This window comes from Amphiura filiformis, chromosome 9 (genome assembly GCF_039555335.1).
Source record: "Amphiura filiformis chromosome 9, Afil_fr2py, whole genome shotgun sequence".
Classification (NCBI taxonomy): domain Eukaryota; kingdom Metazoa; phylum Echinodermata; class Ophiuroidea; order Amphilepidida; family Amphiuridae; genus Amphiura; species Amphiura filiformis.
In genome coordinates, this window is record NC_092636.1 from 6,770,102 (window position 1) to 6,796,684 (window position 26,583).

The following is a 26,583-nucleotide window of genomic DNA, read 5'->3' on the forward strand; positions in this document are numbered from 1 at the left end:
ATAAAATTTATGTACAAAATATTTCTTGCCGATTAATTCGTTTTGCAAAGATATCGTGAAATTTGAATTTCGTTCTGGTGCACCAGAACGAAATTACAACGCATTGTCTATGGAGCAGTGTAATACACATAATCATGCATAACTCGCAAACGCAATATCGGAATCAACTGAAATTTTAGGAATATGCTTTTTGCGTGGATATGTACTGAAAAATGTCATAAAAAGAGGATGCTAGGATCACGAAATACTCCTTTAATATCCAAATGTTAACTAGAAACTAAAGCACAAGTACCTACTGCTTCTGCACTTTAAACAGTTGTCGCCCTTAGGTTTTGCAAAGCATACGTAGATCACTGTTGCACTGGATACATACATAAAGTACCGGATATACATTTACTCCACTCGAAATTTTAATCACCTTTGGAATCCAAAGCTCATGACGTATAACACCAAAATTAAATCATTTTAGATAAAAAATAAACATTTTAATAGTTGAAATTTCTTGAATTACGTTTGATCAAGGAGGGATAATGGAAATCGAAAAGTGCATTAATTAACACAATTTATGATAAATAAGATAGAGCAGTGCAAAATCCAGCTAAATAACACATAATGAGAGTGCAAAGAACTCATTCTTAGGTAATCAACCTTGTGCACGGGTACGATTTAAATCAGATGGATACTGTTCAGAGGTTGATTCAATGTAATCCCAGCATGCAGTATGATATTATGTGCAATGTAATAAAGGAGCCATTTCAACACCATTTCACATTCATAGAAATAAGAACCAGTAGTTTTGATGGAATATTCATCGAGACTTTTATGTTTTGAATTAATAATTGGGTACGGGTAATGTTTGTGGATACATTGCTACCAAGAAAGTTAAAAAGTGTGTTTTTAAAACAATTTTAGATATTTTAAATGCTTGGGAAAAGAAGGTGGAACCAGCAAAGTTTTCTTGCACATGCATGCATGCAGACGCATAGCTTATCTTGTTGTATAACAACCTTGACCATGCACAGCAGGAGCCCAGTGTGATGTTTTCTGAAGATAACCATATGTTTCTCAAACATGCTGACAGTGGCTGCAATGTATTCTGGGCTTACATTTAAAAGACCTCTGGATACTGTTCTTGAATTGGCAAAATACGAGACGCTATCATTCGTTAAAGATTTGCTGTCAATATGATTGCTCATAAAAGTCCTATAAAATGACGATTAAACGAATTACAAAATCCAAGCAGATGTGAAATCACAGTTATACATTTCATATAATTTAGGTAATGCTTAGAGTAATAATAGAACCATTACCAATTTTAAATGTTTTTGCAAGAAGCGTATTTATTTCTAATTTCAAAATCAGTATTTATCTCAAATTATTTAGACCTGAAAACTTTCAAATCGTCAACAGTTTTGGTTAAGGGGGTACTACACCCCTGGCCAATTTTGTGCCTATTTTTGCATTTTTCTCAAAAATTATAGCGCATTGGTGACAAGTAAGATGTGTATATTATAGGGGCAAGGACTACAATTACTGCACTAGAAATTTTATTTCAGCACAGACAACAATTGTGGAGTTACAGTAAAAAATGAGGGAAAACCAATATTTGATCAATAAATCAATAACTGCTTGTCTTGAGTCACTGAAATTCCAGTGTAGTAACTGGATTCCTTGCCCCTATAATATACATAACTTTTGTTACCAGTGTGTTATTAGTTCTTGAGAAAAATGAAAAAATAGTCACAAATTTATCAAGGGGTGTAGTACCACCTTAAGGATAGAAAGATTCAATAGAGAGCAGTAGCAAAAGCTTGAAGAAAAAGGGAAGGTGAAAAAAAAAATGAAAGGACAAAATATAGGGCGGGTGGAATGCAAGCTGGCAAGTAAATATTGCTGAAATTAAGAGACCTATACAAAAGATTTTCGTGAAACTTGATCTATTGATTTTATATTCAGTGACTCTCGGGACATGTTATGAGCGGAAGCATGGATGTTGGTAGGAGAGAATGTCATCATGTCGGATGCTGCACCTGCTTTTATGGTGTAAAGAGAGATGAAAGTTGAAGCGGGTTGGAGTATTATTCATATGTGAGAGTTATTTTGATAGCACAATTAAAATATTTAGGCAACGAAAAAAACGACCTAATTTTGCGTTTTGGAGATTGGGTTTTTGTTTATTTGTTTTGTTATTGTTTTGTTTTTTAGCTGTTTGCAATTAAAATAAGTTTTTGTTTGTCTGGAACGTAAGATTTTATCTCAAATATGCAGATTTTCAAAGTTTTTTTTCTTGAAAAAATAAACAAAACACATCCGGAATTTCAACTTAACAAAACCCAAACAAAGCCTAAATGCAACAGATTTCACTATGTTGATGACTTAAAGAAATGCCTTCACCAAAAACATGGGTAATAAAAGTGGTTTTCCAAGTAAAGTGTTGGATGCGAGCCGTTAGACCAATAGGCCTATAAAATAAAATATATTTTGGTCTTCTTTCACCAAAAACATGTTCTTCCCCAATGACCATCATGTATTTGTTACACCAGAGTCAAGAAGCTCTATATAAAACTGATTTATTTTCATATTTAATCGGAATTGAAAAATGGCAGACAATTTCAAGAAGGATGAATAAATAATCTTTCATGATTAATCAATGGAATGGAATGCTCAAAGATACTTTTTAGGTCATTGAATCTAATACATTTTGTCATATCCGACGATACGTTTGGAAATTATAACATGAAAGATGGCAATTAAATGTTTTAATATCTTTTCAAAGTTTCATTTTATTTCATTTCATTATATTCGCCAGTAAACATATAAAAATACATATATTGCACATTCAAAAGCACTGCGTCAAAAATACATTCAAATATTTAACAACATTTATAAATGAAGAGCTTGTTTCCAAAAGGCGCTAAATCCATATTAGTGAAATAGGAGAAAATCATCGTTTAATAAATTAAAGGCCTTATTGGTATTTATTCATTTATTTTTTGGTTTTAAATGTTAGTTCTCATGTCAGTAACTACAAAAACACCAATTTTTGAGATCCTGATTATAATATTTAATTGTAAGTATTCTTTTATTAAACAGCTTGAAGTGGATTTAGCGCCTTTTGGAAACAAAATATCCAATAACCGTGGATTTAGCGCCTTTTGGAAACAAAATATTCAATGATATTCAAAATAATTTGCTATATTAAACGAAATACACACAAATATTTTTTTATAAAGCAAACTGCACTTTATTTCAACAATGTAATGATATTTATTCACCAAAAGCTTGAAAATGTGAAAAAATTTTGCAAATTTTTTTCAAAAAAAATTTTCAACGAAAATTCGGTCAAATCATGCAATTTTACACGCAAAATGTCGTCTGTGCTTGCTGGGGGTGTACTAGTGTATGTACAAGTTGAAATTCTAAACTTTTGTGATTTAAATTTTGATCAATAGTTGCCTTGTCAACAGGAGAATAGTCCTATGCAATTTTAGTCTTTAATTTCCTACTGAGCACGGTGATTGGTCGAATGGATTTAGCGCCTTTTGGAAAAAAACTGAAATGGAGTTAGCGCCTTTTGGAAAAAAAGTCAAAATTCTGGCCCACCCTGTAATGGGATTAAGCTCCTTTTGGAAAAAATAGTTTGATTCCGTGAAACTAATGCCGTAACACTATACATTGGTACCAATAACTCAATTTTTTCCAAAAGTGGATTTAGCGCCTTTTGGAACCAAGCTCTTCAAATACAGCATGTGGGAACTAAGCAACCTGGCTTGTTGGGCAGATAGCAATCAAGTTCAAACAAAGAATGGCTAACGCGTACAATAATACACCCGTGTTTTCAATAATGTGAACTTTATTAAAAGACTTGTTGTGGATGTCCATTTTACTAATGAAAGCCAACATTTCGTGGAATTAATGTCACAACGATCAAGAAACGACTAATGTAGATTTGATTTTGGTTCTTATTTGTGTTTACTAATCAAAGCTAACAATTCGTGGAATGGACGTCACAACGTACAAAGAGCAACGTATTAAACATAGTTAAATACTGGTTTGATTTTATGCCTTGTTTACTTTTTTCAGAGGAATCCCTGGTTCCCGGCCCTGGCTGTATTATAACTGCAGAATTAACGGCGCCTTTACTCATCCGTCGGATGAAAACTTACTCGTTATAAATCTCATATATTTATTATTCATCACCTCATTCCCGTTAATGGATGATTTGTGTTTTTTTAGAATTTGTTATGGCTTATTTATCAACAACAAAAAATGGTTATTTTGGTTATCAACGCGAAATTAAAATTAGCATCAAATTCAGGATTTCTTCCATGGACAACAATCTGTACTCATGGTACTGGTAAAGTAGTATACTTCGACTATATTTATACATATGTATAAATAAATACGCTGCGCACGTGACCATCTCTGCGCTACCATAACAGCTTGTAGACAGCAAAGTGACCTTCTACACCGCGGATGGTCTTCCTGTACATTTGAATGCAAAGGCGGTAAACAACTATTGTCTATTTTGTTCAACTTGGTGATTATATTGTATACGTTTCGGTCGATACATATTTTTTCCGTCGGCAAATATTTTCGAAATGTTGTTGTTGATAACATATTACAAATTACGAATCCCCCCCCCCCCGTGTGTAATCATTTTGCTATTCAATTAATACTTACATCTGATGAAATGTATCTAATTTGCTGGTCTTGGTATGTTGTGCCCATGGGTCACGTGCGTATTTATACAGTATTACGTACTTAATAAGTCGAATGTAGCTGGTAAGATTAGGCATAGGGCTAAAATACTATACTTGAACAAAGGTTTCATATGACATACAAATCTCGGTAAGTTTGGAATAAGTCGGGGGATTATGTTGTGGATCACGAATTGGGCCATGAATACGTCAAATTATCTGACGTTTAAGGGTACACGATGTATTGTTGGTCGAAGCAACCAAAAAATCGACTTTCATTATCTAAATCAATATATTATTGAAAAATAACACTTTGATGTTTTACAAAAGTTCATTCTACATATTATATACTTTGAAAACTTGCTTGCTTTATTGTTGTTAATGAGTTATGTACGTTTTACAAAAGTGTTGTTGTTTTAGCCCTCTTTAAAACATAACTCAAGAACCACAGGTCCTAAAAAAGTATATCTGTGATATTTGAAATCTTCTACACACGCGCCATTTTTGCCAAAGCTCACTACCATTCGCAAGATGTTGTGAACTACCAAATCGCAACAGTTTAAAAAAGTTGCTAACCTTAAAGCGAATGATGTTCTAGCACTATTTTTTTTTAAATCAAGGCACGTCACATCAACTTAACATTGCTTAATATGTTAATAACGATTAACCTACATAAATACCATATGTTCATATCAACAGGGCAGATTACTGCCATTAATCATACACGTCAATATTCTTTACCTTAATAAAGTGTCTTTGCAACGAATAACCGAAACAAATCACGTGATCTATTACTGTACCACGTTTAGATTTAAGCTCTACACACTGAAACCGTATGTCGCTTCTTTATTTCACTGTTGTTTTTATACATTTTGTACTAAATATGTTTTGGAAAGATACACATAAAGATATTTTGGTACGAAAACGCATTCTCTTTAAAGCAATATTGTAACATTTCTGAAATGTGATTTTAACAACACGAATGCTGTAACAAGTACCAGCACCGAATGCCTTGAGTTCCGCAGGTTATTTTGGTTCAATAAAGTACACTAAAACTATGAAAATCGTAATTTTTGCAAACCCTGACATCGTCCTCCTCAGCGAATGTTACAATATTGCGTTAATTTTCACCATTCCTGATTTGATTTGATTCACCTGCCGTTCATTCAATGTACGGATATTCGTAGGCATAATTTGTTTCTTCTTCTGCTTCTATCCTTTCTGTTAAAACTTGATTTTCAAAATTCAAATCATGCTCTATAACTAAAGGCTTTCAGTTCTTGAAAAGGTATGTGGTAACATATAAAAACACTTTTTGTTTGAATTGTGATCATGCTTGTCAAACCAAGTGCATCTCAGAATAAGTAGACCGACACAGAATATACATGTAACTAGTGAAGTACACTTCAACACTAGACGTGTTAAAAGCCTTCCCCAAGTTACCCTAATAGTCATATTTGACTTGAATTCATGCCTCTGGATATAGGTTATCACTTTATTTATTTCAACAGAGACGGTCACAAGGAAGGACATCTTACTCCTTAGAGACTATGGTGCGCATCTTTCATTAGAGTTTATACTGGAAATATTACACTTGAATGTGCTTTGTGGCTACGTTGATATGTGACTTATTTGGAATCAAAACATATCACTCTACATTTATATTGTAATATAAGTCTATATTAAATTATTACTAATATTATTTCAATATTTTGGGCAAACAATAACAAATTTCAAATGATTTTAATGTTTAAAAACAGTCCCTGTTCAAAGTATTTATAATCGTGCAAACATTTTCGATCTATTCAAAACAAAACAGAACAAGACAAAATTCAAAAAAGGATCGTAATTATTTTCGACTTTAACTTCTCTTTCCCTGACACGACCCCATGCCTATTAACTTGTTTTTCTCCGATACTATTTGCCGAACACAAAATGTGCATAATAATCTCTTTCCAAACAAATTGCAATTTACAAACCTCTTACAGGTCACGCTTGCATTCTCCTCACTTCGTCAAGGATAAGAATACAATAAATTGGATATCAAGCCATCAAACAGATGGATCAATTATGCATCTTTTTCAAATTAACGTGTCACAAAAGTGAAAAGTCTTCAAAAGCTAGATGTAATTGAACAACAGGAAATGGGATATAACTTGCAATTTGTTTGCTTTTTTTTTTAAAGTTTCGATTGACTAATGCTAGCCAGTAGCGTACCGACCGGAACAGGGTAAACTTGCCTCTCTACTCAATGGCTACAAATATGAGATCGGGCAAAATTTGCTGTTTGTATCATCCCAATTTAGGCCTATAACAAAACTGACCTCTTTTGGAACAAAAATTACATTTAAAATCAAGCATAACGCGCACATACCCAGCTGAAGTCATTCTAGGAACGGATCAGCAAAACGAGTTTGCATTATTTCCTTCCAAAAATCTGGCCAAACAGGCAAAAAGGTGTTTAGACTATACAAACAAGGCTCCAAAGTACAGAGGCTTATAGAAAGAGTAAGGCGGGTGATTGACTTGTAAATATTCTTGTTAAACTAAATATGGTCAGCCAAGTTACCGGCAATAATGTGAAGTTGGAACTTGGAATATCAATAGACAGTCCTGAACACTTCTAAACGCACTTCATCACGGACACTGCGTCAATCCTCCAACGATGTCAAGTTGCACACTCTAAGCAATTAACTTTAATAAAGAAGTCAAAGATGTACGGTCACATTTCACAATAGATATGCTTAAACCTAATATTTCTTCCTGGAAAGGCGTATTGCTATGTCACGTTTTATGGTGACGCTGCAGTTTTCAGAATCTTTGACTAAAGTGTGAAAAGAAACACAATGAAGCTTATTATATGAAATTCATATATTTAAGACGTGTGGGAGAGTAGCATAGCCTATAAATGGTGTTCGCACTCCAATATTGAAGGCTGATATACACGAGGAATGGTATGGGTTTTATATTTCAAGGTTTAAGGGGGTAACCCTATTGGTTTAGAATATGTATCGTCTTCAAACTTACATAAAATTTCAAATATCGCGCTTTATGCATTTTTGTGGGAGAACGAGAACATTTTCCGGTAAATGTGAATAATTAGCACAATTAGTAAGGCAATACGTTGGTACGCGCGAATTGCATTCTGGTCAGGCATTCCGAATCATTGGGCCGTATTTCCGTTCAATGTCGGATGTTTTGATACCACTACACCCAAATATCTTGACAAGAATCACAACATATCTCATGCAATTTATTAAATTCACAACTGAAGTATATATTTTTATATTTTCCTGTGTCTATCATGTACATTTTACATTTTTCTTAATTTTATGGGGTTTTTTATGAAAAAATTATTTACTTTTCTTTTAATTTAATTAAGATGTAACTGATTGATTAATTTTAGTGAGGAGTTTGATCTTTCATACTTTTTTCATGTTTCTCGTATCATGATTGACAAGATAAGGTCATGCTTTTTATTCATTTCACCCCTTATGTATTTCTTTGTTTTTGTTTTAATGATGTTAATCATTATAGCGCCCTTGATCCATTTGAACTGGGCGAACTGGTATAGGAGTGAAACATCTCGAATTCAACTAATTTCATTCGGCCTACCTAGAATGTGAAATTTGGTAACCACAATTCACATGTTTTGTCAGGGTTTCTTCGGAAATACATCGATTTGGAGCGTCAAATTTCAGGATGGTAATGAGAAAAATATGATCTATTTAATGCTACCAAAAACTCATCAACAATAAGAAAAATCGGGAAGGGGGAATGATGCTGTCGAGCGGGTTACGGACCCTTAATATACGGAATGTCATTTCCGCACCATATGCATGAGTTTTTCGGGGAGGGAAAACGCCAGAAATTGTCGTTTTGATATAGTATTGCCCTTATCTCGTTAATATAGATTTGTAAATGAAATACGTTCTCGAGCTCGGTAAATCGCGTATAAATAGTGGGTCCGAAACGGGGGGGTGCAATCATTTTGGTGGCCATAGGACAAGTACTCCTCAATGATTTTGACTGCATATGGATCCACCCCCCATACACACCCCCACCACACCCCCACACCCACCAACAGTTTAAATCTTCCGAAGCCTATGCGTAAGGCGCCTCACGGGTCAGATATAATAGGATACAAAATTTCGTAGGCCGTATCACATACTGACGTATTTGCAAAATACGCATTTCGAAAAAATCGAACTTTAAAATCTAGCGATTTTCATTTACTGCATAATCGTGATTAAAATATTATTGTCGATTAAAATCAAGTTAACAGTAATGCAAATATACCATATTTTCAATATAATTCACCTATCACTATCAGAGCATATAACTTATTCTGCAAAAAAATCAATATTAAATAAAATACGTCAGTATGTGAAAAGGACAAAACAGCAATTTTGCCGTGCATTGATAGAGTCGCGCAAATACGTAGCGCAAATACGTCAGTTTGTGAAACGGCAAATTCTTCAAATTGCAGATACGATATACTGGGCTTGCGCAGTATAGGCGATCGGCAAATACGTCGTTATGTGATGCAGACATTTCAAGGTTGTGTAAATACGACATAATTAAATTAATTAATATCTTAATAATTAAGCCACTTTAAGGCATGATTTTTGGTGAATATATAGAGTAGAACATAACAAACTAATATACCAATTTTCTCAAAAATTTTAAAAATGTCGAATACATCAGTATGTGATACGGCCGACGAAATATTACATGCCTATGAGTGTGATAATACAAAATATATCATGAGGTCAAATTTTGACTTGCCGAGTGAAATAGATCAGTCAAAATTTGACCAAATGATATATTTTTACTATAAAATGAATATTGGCATGTAATATTTGTTTTATATCATGATATCACATGGTTTCTTTTTATGCCATGTGATAGTAAAAACTATCACACGGCTAAAGTCACTGTAATCATGATATAATATGTTATTCGACTTTATGCGGAAACCATGCACGACAAGATACCATTCGCTGTAGAAATAGTGATGTAACAGGATAACGATAGGTGTGAATAAGTTTGTGAATGTATTGCCCTGCAACGGACGTTCGCTGTAACGCTGCATCGCACCATTGATTGTCAAAGAATAGGCATAGACCTGGTTAGTAATTCTGTGAAAATTTCACATTATGCAGAGTCCGTGTACGTTTCACCTGCACGATTAGTGTCTTCGAAAAGATCGGTGGGATTGCACATACACAGACAAGACAGGTGATGAGTGCAGCCTTCTTATAGCGCAGGGCAGTGCATTCATAAATTGTTTTTACCTATCCCTATGGTAATTAATCCTGTTATATCTCTACTTCTACGATGAATTAGTTCTGTATAATAATGACAGTGGATCTAGAAATGTAAAGAATCCTTCCATAAGTTATTTCCTGTAAGTCTAAATCTACCAAAACACGTTTCAAAACGTAAAAAGGGGCCAAGTTTAACAAATCTTTCCTGTGTGGCTTTTCACCCTTTTTTAAACTTGGTCCCATTCAGTAAAGTGGTACCGTAATAACATGAAGAATGAGTCCTAATTTCTACATGCAACAATTAGGTTTAAGACTGTTCGAAAGCGGTGCAATATGACGTAGGCTATGTATTATCAAAACATTTTAAGGTTTATGTTTCATTATATTGCGTGTTCATAAAGAGTAGTAGAGTATTATATATACTTAGCAAATTGACTGTCTGTCAACCTGTTACATATTATAGGCCCTACATCTGTACATAAGGCGCAGGATCGCACAAGACGATGAAGAATTTAACAAAGTGAGTATTTGCTACTTTTGCTTAAATCAAAATACATTATAACGTCTTTACGGAAAAACTTCAATCAAGCACGAACATTAATTAATTTACTCTACAAAATGAACACTGACAACTAAGAAAACAAACAAGTAGCCTAAAGATGACTTCGTATGGGTCTTTAGAAACTTTCATAAATGGGACCAAGTTTTAAAAAGGGTGAAAAGCCACACAGGAAAGATTTTTAAACTTGGCCCCTTTTACGTTTTGAAACGTGTTTTGGTAGATATTAATTCTTTTTTGAGGTAAAAAGATATTGCGCGGTAAGTGGTTCTTTGTAGCCATGCGAGGCGAAGTAGTTGGATATCCATATTTCGCGGTTAATGGTTCTTTGTAGCCCTGCAGAAATGCAAACTAGTAGGATATCCATATTTCGCGATGAGTGGTTTTTTGTAGCTTCGAGGGGCAAACTAGTTGGATATCCATATTTCGCGGTGTGTGGTTCTTTGTAGCCCTGCGGGGCAAACTAGTTGGATATCCATATTTCGCGGTGAGTGGTTTTTTACAGCTTCGAGGGGCAAACTAGTTGGATATCCATATTTCGCGGTTAGCAGTTTTTTGTAGCCCTGCGGGGGCCTATGTTCGATATCCTCATTGCGCGGTTAGTGGTTTTTAAACGACCTGTAACCACCCCAATCAGCTGCATGGGGTAAAAGAATTATTAGAAAAGGGATGATTGTTGATCATGTTTATTTTATTGTTGTATGTATTTTCCTGTCATTTCCTGGCCCCTTTTTACGTTTTGAAACGTGTTTTGGTAGATATTAATTCTTTTTTGAGGTAAAAAGATATTGCGCGGTAAGTGGTTCTTTGTAGCCATGCGAGGCGAAGTAGTTGGATATCCATATTTCGCGGTTAATGGTTCTTTGTAGCCCTGCGGGGCAAACTAGTAGGATATCCATATTTCGCGATGAGTGGTTTTTGAGGCTTCGAGAGACAAACTAGTTGGATATCCATATTTCGCGGGTTGGGGCTCGTTGTAGCCCTGCGGGGCAAACTAGTTGGATATCCATATTTCGCGGTGAGTGGTTTTTACAGCTTCGAGGGCAAACTAGTTGGATATCCATATTTCGCGGTTAGCAGTTTTTGTAGCCCTGCGGGGCCTATGTTCGATATCCTCATTGCGCGGTTAGTGGTTTTAAACGACCTGTAACCACCCCAATCAGCTGCATGGGGTAAAAGAATTATTAGAAAAGGGATGATTGTTGATCATGTTTATTTTATTGTTGTATGTATTTTCCTGTCATTTCCTGCAAACCTAACCTAAGATATTTTGATAATTGAAAATAGTCTGTATCATAAATCGTAGAGGTTGAAAGAGTCAACAAGCGTCAGAAATTATAATTTGCCATGAAACTTCGGTCATATTTCTAACTTTTGAAATGCCCAAAATGAATCAATAAAACCGTGTATAAGATATTTGCGGGGATATTTGGGCGCGATTACAAAAAATTAGAAAATAAATGGGCACTTCTGGGTTGGGTATCTATAGAGGCCCTGCATGAAATTATTGATTGGCTCCAAACAAAGAATTTGAACCGGTGTCCTTCACCGTAGTTATGGCGGAGTACAGTCCATTCAATCAAATGTTGTCATCAACCTATTTGATCGTAGTGCAGGGTTATGTGTGTGAGACGAACTGTCACGGTAGATTGCAATCATGCTTTTGTTGAATGCATTTGAGTAGTCTGCCATATTAACGGGATGATACGTCACATGCAATGCCTCTATAGATTCTATAGAATTTAAGTATGATATATTTTCGATGGTAATATATTTTCACTTTCAAAGTTTGTAGTTTTCATAATTGCAATTTCTGAATATTATATAAAAAGCGGGAATAAGTCTGTAAATGTAAGAGTATGGGATCATTTTGAATGTTAATAAATGCGAAACGCCGGCGGTAGACACCTGCAAGATCAGGGATTGCCGCGATTCTTGCAGTAGCTTTTATGAATAGAATACAATAGTGGATACAATAGCGGATACAATAGCGGAACAATAGAGCTCTCTTACGGGTAAATAAACCTCGTCGCGTTTTGCTAAATTTCACTTCTTCTTTTTCATGAACTAACCGTTATTTCATTAAGTAACCGTTATTTTTTAAAACTTGGCGCGAGGTTTTTAATTCATCTCAGCAACTACGTGACGAAATAAATTTCGTTATTTAACATGGATTTTTTTATTGCGCTGCAGTATAATAACATGTACGCGACTTTTTTCATCAACATCCTCAATGTTGTCATGAAAAAAAGGAAATGTATACATTTGGTCTACAAATCGGCCAAAGGAAATTCTCTTTGCTTTGTAGTCACATCAAAATCCGATTTGACCTCTTTTGGATTTTCTTGGAAAGCTAAAATACTTAACTAGATGTAGAAACTTGCGTTTGATCTCGCATTGCTTCATGGATTTGCATTTTATTTAATGTCACAAACCTCGCCATAATACCCAAATCTTATGGTCTTCTGTTCCGGCTGTTTGCACCAACTTTCTTTATTTGAAATGTTGACTGTAGCCATGCATTACTTATTATTATTGACAACTCTCACCTCAATAAACCTCACTTTACGAAATGGATAGGTGAGGATTGGGATGTATTTTATATGTCAGTTTAAAGCAGAAAAATATTTATTATTCATAGCAGCGCACAAGTAACATCAGCCACAATATGGCGCTAAGCACATCAAATGTACGGTGTGTAAAAATTAAGCAAAATACACGTAGTGCAATAATTCAAACATTTTGCTGGACAAATCAAAAAGCTTTCGCCATCTGGGCTGACGGCTTGATCACAAGTGTCTTGGTCCACTGCTTTTCCCGCGAAACGGCTTGTTGACATTTCAAGTGATGTTGTTTTTGTTTTGAGCAGTGGATCGTATACGTGATCGAGGTAGACGATACCGATTCCTTGGGCCTCTTTTTGCTGCTGGTTTAGCGAGAAAAAACGCATACGGACCAGTATCTAAATTTCCAGTCGCAGCACCCCCTACACCAAAAACTTGGGGTCATCCGGACTCTAATGGATAGGATGGATAACATCGTGACAAGAAAGAGGAGGAAACAAAGATCAGAATAGCGCTAAAATAGCGTGGCTATCCAAAATGGTCTTTGGATAGAGTGAAACAGCAAATGAAGGACAAACAATCGAAAGCGAGAGATAAAAAAAAAGGGCGACACACGATCAAAAGGAATGGTGGTCACACCCTACGTAGAGGGCTTGGCGGGCGGAGAGGCTAATAAGAATATTCAAAAAGCACAATATCTCCACGCTAAAAAGAGTGCTGGTCCACTCGAAGGACAAGAAGGACATAGAACAGACAAGTCCTACGTAGGGGAGACAGTGAGACAGTTTGGGACAAGGCTCAAAGAACACAAGAAAGACTCTGAAACAATAGCAGAAAGGAAATTGGAAGGGGCAAAAGTGCTTGACAGGGACTCGAACGCTTTCACCATAAGAATAAGGAAAGCTATCCAAATTCGCATAAAGGGGGCCAAAGCAATCAACCGCGACGAAGGCATCGTCTCTCTCGATCACGTATATGATCCACTGCTCAAAACAAAACAACATCACTTCCGGGAAATGTCAACAAGCCGTTTCGCGGGAAAACCAGTGGACCAAGACACTAACTGTGATCAAGCCGTCAGCACAGATAGCGAAACCTAAAATAGTGAGTTACTTTTTCATTGGATTTGCCCAGCAAAATGTTTGAATTATTTAATCTACTATCCTACAAATGCATTTATTTACTGACACGTAGTGCAATATTGATAAACATCAGCTTCTTCTCTTAATGGAAAAACAACACAGTGACCACGAGATTAGCGCGATTAGACCAATCACAACTGATTCTTAAAGGCACGAGGTAACTTTTAATTATTAATTATTAATTACTATTTTCTTCATTTTGACAGCCCAATATCAACAGTACATTTTGACACTGTGGATTTAATATTATATTGCAATTATGGCTGATATTATGAATTGATAATGCAGGGGTGTTCCTTTTTTACGACATGTCATAACTGGGCATTAACATCAGAGACAAAAAATCATTTAGAAGCTGCTGACGAGGAAGCACCCAGAAAGCGATTAACCTCCCTGCTAAAGATGGCCCTTGATCTAATAGACCTGGAATTTGGGCAGGAAGAGAATTACATAATTGGGCTGTAGATGGTAGAAATAATCCTTTCATGGCTGACAAGGATTGATCTTGGGACTTCCACTGCTAGGTCATGGGATCTCAGACCGTCTCAACCTGCTTGATCAGCATCATAAATAAGATAATTAAAGTAAGGAAGTGGCAAATTAATGTAACTAAAACATTTAACAGAGAAAATTTGAAATACAAATCAAATAATGAAATATATTTAGCAATTCTCAATTTTCGATGCGAGAGGGAAACAGTAAACTCAGAATCAATTGTGAAGGGCCTTAGATGGAGAAATAGCTCTAAGAGGCAAACATTTAAAGGCCGATTCAACGATCCCAGCGAAAGTGTAAAAAACATGCAAGAGTACAAGAGTACTGAAAAGTGAAGGATACCTCATTAATAGTCATTGGGGTTTTTTTTTAAATTGAAATTTGGCAAGGAAAACAGCAGTAGTCGAAGCTTCATTCAAATACATAAAGCTAATTTTGGAAATTATATTTTCATGTAAAATGTCCTAATTTGTCTTTAATACACGGCTGTCGGCTCATTACAAACGTCAAAAGGGTAGAAAAAGAGAGAGAAATGGACACTGCCCTCATTCGAGGTTCTGGTTACAACTATGATCCTTCGCTTTCGGTTCTTGAAAAGGTATGTGGTAAACACGGTAAACATGGTAAAGGATAAAAACACTTTTTGTTTGAATTGTGATCATGCTTGTCAAACTCAATGCATCTCAGAATAAGTAGACCGACAAAGGATATAACTAGCGAAGTACACTTCAACACTAGAAGTGTTAAAAGCCTTGCCTCGTATATGACCTGAATTTATGCCTCTGGATATATCAGTTTATTTATTTCAACAGAGACGGTCACAAGAATGGACATCTTAGTCCTTAGAGATTTTCATTAGAACTTATGCTACTGACAATCGATCTGTATTTTCCCGTCACACAATTTCTGAAACAAGTGAGGTAACCTTTTCATTATTCATTGATCATTATTTTGTGACTTTCATTGCTTTAGTATATGACCAAACGCAAGTGTAAAACGCGTTGTTATTAACCTGTCACTCACTCAAAGCTGGATGTTTAACCATAGTGAGATAAGTAAAGTAAATAGAGGCTGCAAGTTCGGTAGCAAAATGGATGTTTGGATTTAGATTTTTCTACTAAAAATACACGGATATTCATCGGGTTTTTTCACAATAATGAATTCAAGTGAGGGTCAGAAAATAAAGTGAGGGCGGGTGACGGGAAACTCAAAATCGACTTTCATCTGCATATTTGTAACTTCCCCGCAGTTATTAATAATATTAATTCAGCATTTTGGGTAAAGAATAACAAAATTTAAATGGTGTTTAATTTTTAAAACAGTCCCAGTTCGTTGACACTAACCTTTCTTCTTTTGAGGTCACTAAAGTGAGCGAAACCGATAACCCCACAATTAACTCAAGTAATTTGTTATATTGGAGCATTTTTGTGTAGATATAAACATGTTTCTAAAGGTTTCATATAGAAGGTAGTATCATGAAAACCTGTCTGATACATGTACAAACATCCGGCAAACTACATTATTTAATTTTAAACAGTATTTGCCGTGTATATTTTCCCCAATATTTGCAGTATTGAAGAGAAAACGGATAATTAACTTAACTTTTCTTGACAAAAATCAAAGAAGTATACTGGATACGCGCGTGTAACGCGTCTGTTGATAATTTAATTCCACACTGAAGTATCTGTTTCTTACTCTTATGACCATTTGGTACTCTTCACTACTAATTTGGTTCAGAATATTACCAGTACACGAAGGCGGGTTAGTGTAGTGGTCTTCTCACTCGCTTCTCACCACTGTGGCCGGGGCTCAATTCCCCGCGGTACCATATGTAAGTTTGGTTGCCGATCCATGCTCGTCCTCGCAGGTTTTTCTCCGGGTGCTCCTGTTTTCCTCAAGTTCTGCCTTCGTGCATGCTATGAGTGTGCCATCTGCATAGCGAATATTCCATATTGCTCTTCCACCGACAATGCTGCTTGATCTCTCATCTACAACCTCATTCACCTGTCGCATGATCGATTCACCACAGGCGATGAACAACATGGGGAACATAATACAGCCCTGCCGAACTCCTTGTTCAAATGGAAATGGGTTTGTGTGGCCATCTGCTACACGAATAACACCAGTCGCTTTTGAGTACAGCCTCTTTAGTAGCCAGACTAGGTGATTTGGTGTGCCGAAGTCCAAGAGAGTTTTCCACAGGACATAATGATTGACCGTGTCGAAGGCCTTGCTGTAGTCGACGAATATCAGCCACAGTTGTTGAACTTGGCGTTTCACTGTTTTCTCAATGATGTTACGTGAAGTGAGGATTGCGTCAGTTGTCCCTTTACCAGCAACAAATCCAAACTGTTCATCTGCGATCTGCAGCATAATGTAGTGGGCTAGCCTGCAGCGTATAATTTCCAGCAGCACTTTTGGAGTGTGGCATAGCAGACTGATGGTACGATGTTTAGAGCATTCTTGAGTGCCAGGTACCTTTGGTAAGGTGATTATTTCTGATTGAGTCCAGTCACTGGGCCACTCTCCTGTCTTCCAGATGTTATCAATTATTTCTTTCATAGCTTGAACAACAGTTTCTCCTCCCGCTTTGATCATTTCTCCATATATCCCATTTTGACCAGCAGCTCTGGTCGGTGTTCATCTTGGGGGAGCCTTGGGGCATCGGAGTGAAATAGTTGAGTGCCATACTCTGTCCACCTGTCTCTGATACTAGCAGCCTCATAAAGCATCTCACCATTCTCGTCCTTGATACCAATGCCTGCCTGAGGACATTTCCGTCCACTAATCTGCCTTATCAGCTGGTAGGTGCGTTTGCTGTTCCCATACCTGAATGATTTATCTGCTTCAGCGCTCACGTCGTCCAGCCATTTGCGTTTTGCTCTACGGCATGCAGTCTTGACAGCTTTGCAAAGGTGTCTGTATTCTGGGCTTTGGAAGTTGTTCAGCTTGGCTTGGCTTCTCTGCAGAATCAAGTCTTGGATTGCCGGATCATCTATCCATGGCTTTTCTGTTTTTCTTACAGCCGGACAATGTTCTTTTGCTGCTGAAGATAGAGCATCTGCTAATACTGGCCATGAAATATCCTTGTCTTTCAAGTGGTCTTGGACACTGGTTTCAAATGCATCTGCAGTGGTTGGATCTGTTAACTGTGCTAGGTTTGGTTTCACTTTCTTCGACAGTCTCTTTTTCGTGTTCCAACTGCGACCCTTCACCTTCATCCAGACTAGTTGGTGGTCTGTACCGCAATCAGCACTGCGTAATGCTCTGCTGTCTATGCATTCTCTTCTGTCACGTAGCCGGATAGCGATGAAATCTATTTGGTTCTTCCATAGGCCACCTGGAGAACACCAAGTATACAGCTGATTTCTTCTATGTTGGAAACAGGTATTCACAGCAACTCATTTGTTGTCACTGAGCCAGTCGAGCAGTGTTTGTCCACGGTCGTTACCTTCTCCGACACCATATCTACCACAGGACATGATGGCGATCAGCACCAATTTGAGCGTTGAAATCACCCATCACCACCAGTCGATCTTTCTTGAGGCATTCGTCCACTACCTTTGCAGCATAGCATATATTGAAAAGTATCTCTTCGTCGTCCGCTTCAGTCGTTGGCATGTAGATCTGGATGATTGTTATTGGCTTGAGTTTTGCATTGAGACGAATCATGATAATTCTGTCTGATATTGGTTGGACCTTCAAAACAGATTTGACAGTCTTTGGCGATACAAGGAATCCCACACCTCTTTGGTGAACATTGTCATCACCTATATAGTAGAGCATCCAGCCATTTGTATTCACCTGTCCTGATGAAGTCCATCTGGTTTCTGCCAGTCCTAGAACATCCAGACTCAAACGCTCTGCCTCCATGCGAATTTGATCTAGTTTACCACAGTCGTTCATCGTACGGACATTCCATGTTGCAATGTTCAGATATCGTCGATCTCCGCCAGATGTAGCCCGAGAGGTATCAGATCCATGCCTCTCAGATGAGTTTAAGCATGACTCGTCATTGGGTGACTCGGAGTTCCTGTCTGGAATTGATCCTTCCCCAATATCTCTAGGAGCACGGTGTCAATCGTGGGGGACCTAGTCGCCGACTCCATAGCTTTTTGTTCATTATAATACACCATCCATATACAAGAGAATTATAGGCTAGTAATCCGTTGGGACGCCACCCCGCTACGAATGTTATAAATAAATAAAATAAATAAAAAGAACAAGGTACTGTCCTATTTTCGTGTATTCAGTACCCTGTCTGGAATTTTTTTGTTTTTGGCCTACATTACGTGTTGTTCCAATATCGCACAACTTTACTAAATTTAGCACAAAGTTGTTATCCTAGAATTTCAACAATGCATTTCAATTTCAGTTAGTGATTTGGTTTCCTTTATACGAGAAATAGTCCATTGCAGGAAACTCGAAAATCACAAGACGCACTGAAATATTTAGAAAAAGTATTATTATTATTATTATTATTATTATTATTATTATTATTATTATTATTATTATTATTATTATTATTATTATTATTATTATTATTATTGTTGTTGTTGATGTTGTTGTTGGTTTACAATCGACATTTATAGTCAAAACTCGCCACGAATGTCGCCAAATGGTAGCGGCCGCAGCATGCCCATGATGGGTTTAAATTTTTTCCTATTCTCAGTAAATCAAACTTTCGATAAGATAACTCTTTGGACAACTGGTTCACATTGAGACAACCTATAGTTCCTGGAATCGAAGAATATCCCAAGTTAAAGAAGATGTAAACACGCAAAGAACGTTGTCAATACAAAATATTTATAACCATGCAAACACATTTGATCAATTATTAAAAAAACCGGGCAAAAAAATTCAAAAAAATATCGTAATTATTTTCGACTTTAACTTCTCTTTCTCTGACACGACCCCCATGCCTATTAACTTGTTTTTTTCCGATACTATTTGCCGAACACGAAATGGGCATAATAATCTCTTTCCAATCAAATTGCAATTTACAAACCCCTTACAAGTCATGATTGCATTTTCCTCACTTCATCAGGGATAAGAATACAATAAATTGGCAATCAATCAATCAAACAAATATGTATCAATCATGCATCTTTTTCAAATTCACGCAATACAAAAGTGAATAGTTTTCAAAAGCTAGATGTAATTGAACAACAGGAAATGGGATATAACTTGCAATTTGTTTTTTGTGTTTCGATTGACTAATGCTAGCTAGTATAGCGTACCGACCGGGACAGAGCAAACTTGCCTCTCTACTCCATGGCAGGAATACCATATGAAATCGGGCACAATTTGCGGTTTGAATCATCATAATTTAAACTTACAACAAAACTGACCTTATTTGGAGAGAAAAAGTAAGGCGGGTGATTGACTTGTAAGTCTTCTCGTTAAACTAAATATGGTCAACCACGTTACCGGCAATAATGTCAAGTTGGAACTTGGAATATCAATAGACAGTCCTGAACACTTCAATACGCACTTCGTCACGGACACCGCGTCAATCCTCCAACGTTGGCAAGTTACACACTCTAAGCAGTTAACTTTAATAAAGTCAAAGATGTCACATTTCACAATAGATATTAAACTAACATTTCTTCCTGGAAAGGTGTATTGCTATGTAACGTTTTATGGTGACGCTGCAGTTTTCAGAATCTTTGACTAAAGTGTGGAAAGAAAGACAATGAAGCTTATTATATGGAATTCATATATTTAAGGTTAGCAACTATTTCAAACTGTTGCGATTTGGTTGTTCAAAGCATCTTACGAATGGTAGTGAGCTTTGGCAAAAATCGCATTGATCATTCCACAGATATATATACTTTTGTAGGTCCCGTGGTTCTTGAGTTATGTTGTAAAGAAAGCTGAAACAACAACATTAAATCAAGTAAGTTTTCAAAGTATATGATTTGTAGAATGAACTTTTGCAAAAGATCAAAGTGTTATTTTTCATTAATACCGGGTGTCCCAAAAGTCCCTTAACATTGTGAATTTGCCATAACTTGCGTTGGGTTAATAGTGTCGTTACAAAAATTGCACAGTATGTAGATAGAAAAAGTAAGGCGGGTGATTGACTTGTAAGTCTTCTCGTTAAACTAAATATGGTCAACCACGTTACCGGCAATAATGTCAAGTTGGAACTTGGAATATCAATAGACAGTCCTGAACACTTCAATACGCACTTCATCACGGACACCGCGTCAATCCTCCAACGTTGGCAAGTTACACACTCTAAGCAGTTAACTTTAATAAAGTCAAAGATGTCACATTTCACAATAGATATTAAACTAACATTTCTTCCTGGAAAGGTGTATTGCTATGTAACGTTTTATGGTGACGCTGCAGTTTTCAGAATCTTTGACTAAAGTGTGGAAAGAAAGACAATGAAGCTTATTATATGGAATTCATATATTTAAGGTTAGCAACTATTTCAAACTGTTGCGATTTGGTTGTTCAAAGCATCTTACGAATGGTAGTGAGCTTTGGCAAAAATCGCATTGATCATTCCACAGATATATATACTTTTGTAGGTCCCGTGGTTCTTGAGTTATGTTGTAAAGAAAGCTGAAACAACAACATTAAATCAAGTAAGTTTTCAAAGTATATGATTTGTAGAATGAACTTTTGCAAAAGATCAAAGTGTTATTTTTCATTAATACCGGGTGTCCCAAAAGTCCCTTAACATTGTGAATTTGCCATAACTTGCGTTGGGTTAATAGTGTTGTTACAAAAATTGCACAGTATGTAGATAATTCTTTTAGAAATGTTATGATACCAAACATGCCTATGTGGTCATGACCCTTTGGCATGAAATTAATGGATATCTACCGTACCGTAAAACCAACTTTTATAAACGTAAAATAAGTCTCGTCATTTGAGACGTGAACACGATATAACGTGTTATCATTTTAAAATCTGTTTTGTTTAATTTGGCTGTGTTTGTTTGATTGTTTGTTTTCAATGCGTAATCTTCATTTTCTGTTTTATCTGGGTTTTATATGGAAACTACTTAAGATCTTTTCTGAGGATTCGATGAACAGTTGTACGCGGTACGTTGTTCTCCATTGAAAGTCGACGTACTGATCACCTTGGGCTTTTCGCCACCGCTCTTCGTATGACATCCAGTTGATAGGAATTTCAGCACTAGTTGCTGCATTGTATTTCGACTGGGTAGTGTATAATTTACATTAAACTGTTCCCTAAACATTGCTTCAGTGAGTTTGTCCGACTTTGTCTCGGCAAAGAACCATACGACCTGAATCCGTTGATCTATAGGAAATTCATCTTCACTTCAACTGTTTTAAAGTAAAGTTTAATATTGTCAATATATCCTAATTATAATCTAAAACAGCAGTCACGCTTACGCTAAGCCATGTGTGATGTGCCCTGAGTAATTTGATTTAATTTAATTATTTAACTTTGTTTACAAGCTGAAAGTATTTCCTGAGATGGGAAACCCCCTTGTATTTTGGAATTCCCCCAAATTATTGTAAACAAAGTCAAAGCTATGTTTGGAACTTGGAAAGCCCTAGTTCATTATTGCACCATCAGGAAAACCCCCCAGGAGGTGATGTAATGTGAATGTGTATAATTAATCTTGGGAAATCCCAAGATTGCAGCAATGTTGTGAAAATGTGATTGAAGTAATGGTTTATTAATAGATGATGGGAATTTTGCATGAGTACTGATATAAAAAGCTGGAGGCTTTTGTTGGGACTTCACAGAATGCCATGGGAGATTGAAAACTCCACATGTGTGTGATGGTCTTCGTGCTTCAAAAAAGAAGTACATTTTAACCAGTTTATATAGCCAATAATTGAGCTAATTTTAATACAGCAACGAAGAAGACAGCGAGCACACAAAAGTGCTCTTCCTCATCAAAGGATTAAAAGTTCTTCTGTCAAATTGCTGAGTTTGCTGGGTTTGTGAAGGCCACGCATCTGTCAAGAAACAGTGGAGCTGTGTTAAAGAAACCGGTTCCCTGGAATAAGAGTGATTGGGGAAAGAAACACCATTTTTGGAGAAAGCAGCGCACGGAGATATATTTGAGAAAGCAGCGCAAGGAGATATATTTGTGGAGATAACAGCGCAAAGGAGATTGGAGAAAGCATCATCATTTTCGTATGAGGATTTTATACGCAAGGATTTATAAGCGCAAGTGTACACTGGACTTCGCAGGACAAGCGAATAAGGATATATTATATCAGTCGTCCAGAACATTGCAAGAACTCTAGGATCACCAACAAGAAGACAGCTGGTTAAGTAGTCATAGAGTAAAACTGTCATTGTGTGATTTTATTGTATATGCAATATTGTTATTATATGTACCAATCATACTCTGTTTTCAATTAAAGACTTAGATTTTGTTAGCTTAAATAAACAGTGTATTTGTGTTGTGCATTCGTGTGAGTTCGGGTAAAAGGTCATTTTGGCCTTGAGTCAAGTACGACTCGTAACAAAATTTGGGGGCTCGTCCGGGAAAATACACTGTAAAAAAAGTTAACATTCATTTACTGAGTCTTGAAAGTGAAAGTACAGTATGACAGAGTTCAAAGCAGAAGAGTTTCTTGAAACTATAAATTGGGAGAAGTTTGATGAGTTGAAGAAGCCTGATTTATTGGCATTTGCCCAACATTATGACTTGAAAGTAAAGCAAGCTACAAGAAAGCAAATAATCAAAATGCCTTGATAGATGTTTTGGTCGGGGAAGATATTTTGATGAATCCTATTTGGAAGAGAAACTTGAAGTAGAAATTGGTGGGGACTCAGCATTTAAGTTGAAAGAGTTGGAAATTCAATTAGAATTGAGGAAAATGGAAATGGACCAAAAGAAAATGGAAATGGATCAAAAAGAAAAACTGGAAATTATCAAGTTAGAGAATGAAAAACAAGAAAGACAAGAAAGATTAGATATGGAGAAACAGAAAATGGCAATGGAAGACAAAGCGCGCCATGAAAAGATGGCGCTGGAAGCACATTTGAAAGAAAAAGAAATTGAGTTTGAACAAGAGAAGTTGGCTAAGCTAGGTGACGAATACTCATCAAGTTTCTCCTCAAAGTCAAAGTCAGGGTTTGATGTTACAAAGTATGTAAAGCTTGTGCCTAAATTCAAAGAGAAAGAAGTTGACGAGTACTTTCAACATTTTGAAAAGGTAGCTACAAATTTGAAATGGCCTCCAGAGCATTGGACCCTACTGTTACAAAGTAGTTTTGTGGGGAGGGCCCGGGAGCCTTACTCAGCTCTACCAATAGAGAAGTGTAATAATTATGAAGAAGTCAAACAAGCAGTCCTTAAGGCCTATGAACTGGTGCCTGAAGCATACAGACAAAAGTTCAGAGATTCAAGAAAGCAAGCAGATCAAACGCATGTAGAATTTGCTAGAGTAAAAGAACAAATGTTTGACAGGTGGCTTGGGTCAAAAGAAGTCAAAGATGATTTCGGCCAACTTAAGCAATTAGTTCTTATAGAAGAGTTCAAGAAATGTGTCCACGTTGACATTAAAACCCATTTGGATGAAAGCGCTAGCAAAATTAAGACGCTAAATGAGGCGGCGACAATGGCGGACGACTATGGCTTAACTCACAAATTGAATGGGAGTAGATTTAGTCATAACAGAAGTTATTCAAACAGGTTCAGCCATAATCAACCTAGAGCAAATCAGGGTGGTACACAAGAAGTGAAACCTCAGTCTAATTCACAGCATAGTGCTGGTGGTAGAGGGACCCCAGGGAGTTCAGGTAACAGAGCAAAATTTGGGACTGAATTTAAAGCCAAAGTAACTTGTACTCATTGTAAGAGACCAGGGCATACGATGACCCAGTGTTATTTCTTAAAAGGCAGACAAGACGCACAAAAACAGCAGCAAACTGCTAGTAATACTGTAGGATGTGCAGTGTCACTTGTGTCAAAGAAACAAGTCAGTCAAATCAAGAATCAAGAATTCCCACAAAAGGGAGGTGAGACAGACAAGGTGTGTGAAGAATTTGAACCATTTGTGTTAGAGGGAGTGGTATCACTTGGTGATAATGGTAGTCCAAAGCCCATTAAGATTGTGCGAGATACGTGTTGTGCACGGTCTATGATTCTGGAAGGAACTTTGCCCTTTAATGAGGATAGTTCAGCAGGTAATGCTTTGATCCAGGGTATTGGGATGGAAATACTTAGTGTACCTCTCCACAAAATTAACTTGACATCTGACTTGGTTTCTGGTCCTGTAACCATAGGAGTTAGACATGAATTGCCAGTCAAGGGAGTGTCCATGTTGCTAGGAAATGATCTGGCAGGGGAAGGTTTTCCTGACCCAATAGTCACAGATAAGCCCTGTATACAGGATGATAATAGTGAGGAAGAGGAGATATTTCCTGCATGTGCAGTGACACGGGCAATGAGTAAGAGAGCCTCATTAGAAACAATTGAGGACAACCAAATGGATGACTTAGGCTACAAGTTGGAAGACACATTTGTGTCAAAGTTGAATGAGAAAGAAGATCAACTTCCGTCTCCTGGGGATAAAAATACCCCTCAAAATGACACAGCCTCTGAGCATGAACAAATTGGGGAAACCATGAAAGACCCATTAAGTCATGACAGACTGATTCTGGAGCAACAAAATGACCCAGAACTCAAAGAGATCAATCAAAGGGCATTGACCCTAGAAGAAGCAGAACAAAATTCTGTGTGTTTTTACAAACAAGATGGTGTGCTAATGAGAAAATGGCGCCCACCTGATGCACCTGCCGATGAAGAGTGGAAGGTAGTGCACCAAATTGTGGTACCAAAAGTCTACCACACTGAAGTTATTAACATAGCACATGATAGTCCCATGGCAGGGCATTTGGGTGTTAAGAAAACTCATGAAAGAATTCTGAGACATTTCTGGTGGCCCACTCTCAGAAAAGATGTTTCTGAATATTGCAAAACATGTCACATATGCCAAGTAGTAGGGAAGCCAAATCAGAAAATACCTCCTGCTCCATTAAAGCCAATTCCAGCCTTTGATGAACCATTTAGTAGGGTTATTATTGATTGTGTAGGCCCCCTACCAAAGACTAAGTCAGGTAATCAATGCCTTCTGACAATTATGTGCGCGTCAACACGCTTTCCTGAAGCCATACCTTTGATAAATATTAAAGCAGTGACAATAGTGAAAGCTTTAACCAAGTTCTTCACATTTGTGGGGCTCCCCAAGTCCATACAGTCAGACCAAGGATCAAACTTTACTTCTGGAGTATTTCAGCAGGTCATGTATCAATTAGGTATAGAACAGTATACCTCAAGTGCTTACCATCCAGAATCACAAGGTGCACTAGAAAGGTTCCACCAAACATTGAAAAACATGATCAGAACATACTGTTTGGAATTTCAGAGGGACTGGGATGAGGGAGTGCACTTGTTGTTGTTTGCTGCTAGGGAAGCGGTTCAGGAAACTTTGGGATTTAGTCCTTTTGAGTTAGTGTTTGGACACACAGTACGCGGACCCTTAAAGTTGTTGAAAGAAAAGTGGCTCAATGAGAAATCAGATATCAATTTGTTGGATTATGTCTCCAATTTTAAGCATAGGCTTAACAGAGTAACTGATATTGCCAAAGAAAACTTGAAACAGGGTCAGGCCAAAATGAAACAATGGTATGATAAACATGCCAAAGAGAGAGTGTTCAAACCAGGTGACAAAGTTCTAGTACTGTTTCCAATTCCAGGACACCCATTACAAGCCAGATATCATGGCCCATGTGAGGTAGAGTCAAAAGTGGGTGAAGTAGATTATATTATCAAGACTCCTGGTAGACGCAAGAGCAGGCAGTTATGCCACATAAATATGCTCAAAGAGTATGTTGAAAGAA

The 26,583-nt window shown here is 36.9% G+C and overlaps 1 protein-coding gene across 1 annotated transcript; it reads right to left on the minus strand.

The window, feature by feature from the left end:
• Positions 1–17,324: 17,324 nt before the first annotated feature.
• Positions 17,325–18,636, minus strand: LOC140160480 (uncharacterized). Its single transcript, XM_072183716.1, has 2 exons — positions 18,249–18,636; positions 17,325–18,070 (listed from the first exon to the last, which is right to left on the minus strand). The coding sequence occupies exons 1-2, from the start codon at positions 18,634–18,636 to the stop codon at positions 17,325–17,327; spliced, it is 1,134 nt and encodes a 377-aa protein (XP_072039817.1).
• Between the last annotated feature and the right edge of the window lie 7,947 nt (positions 18,637–26,583).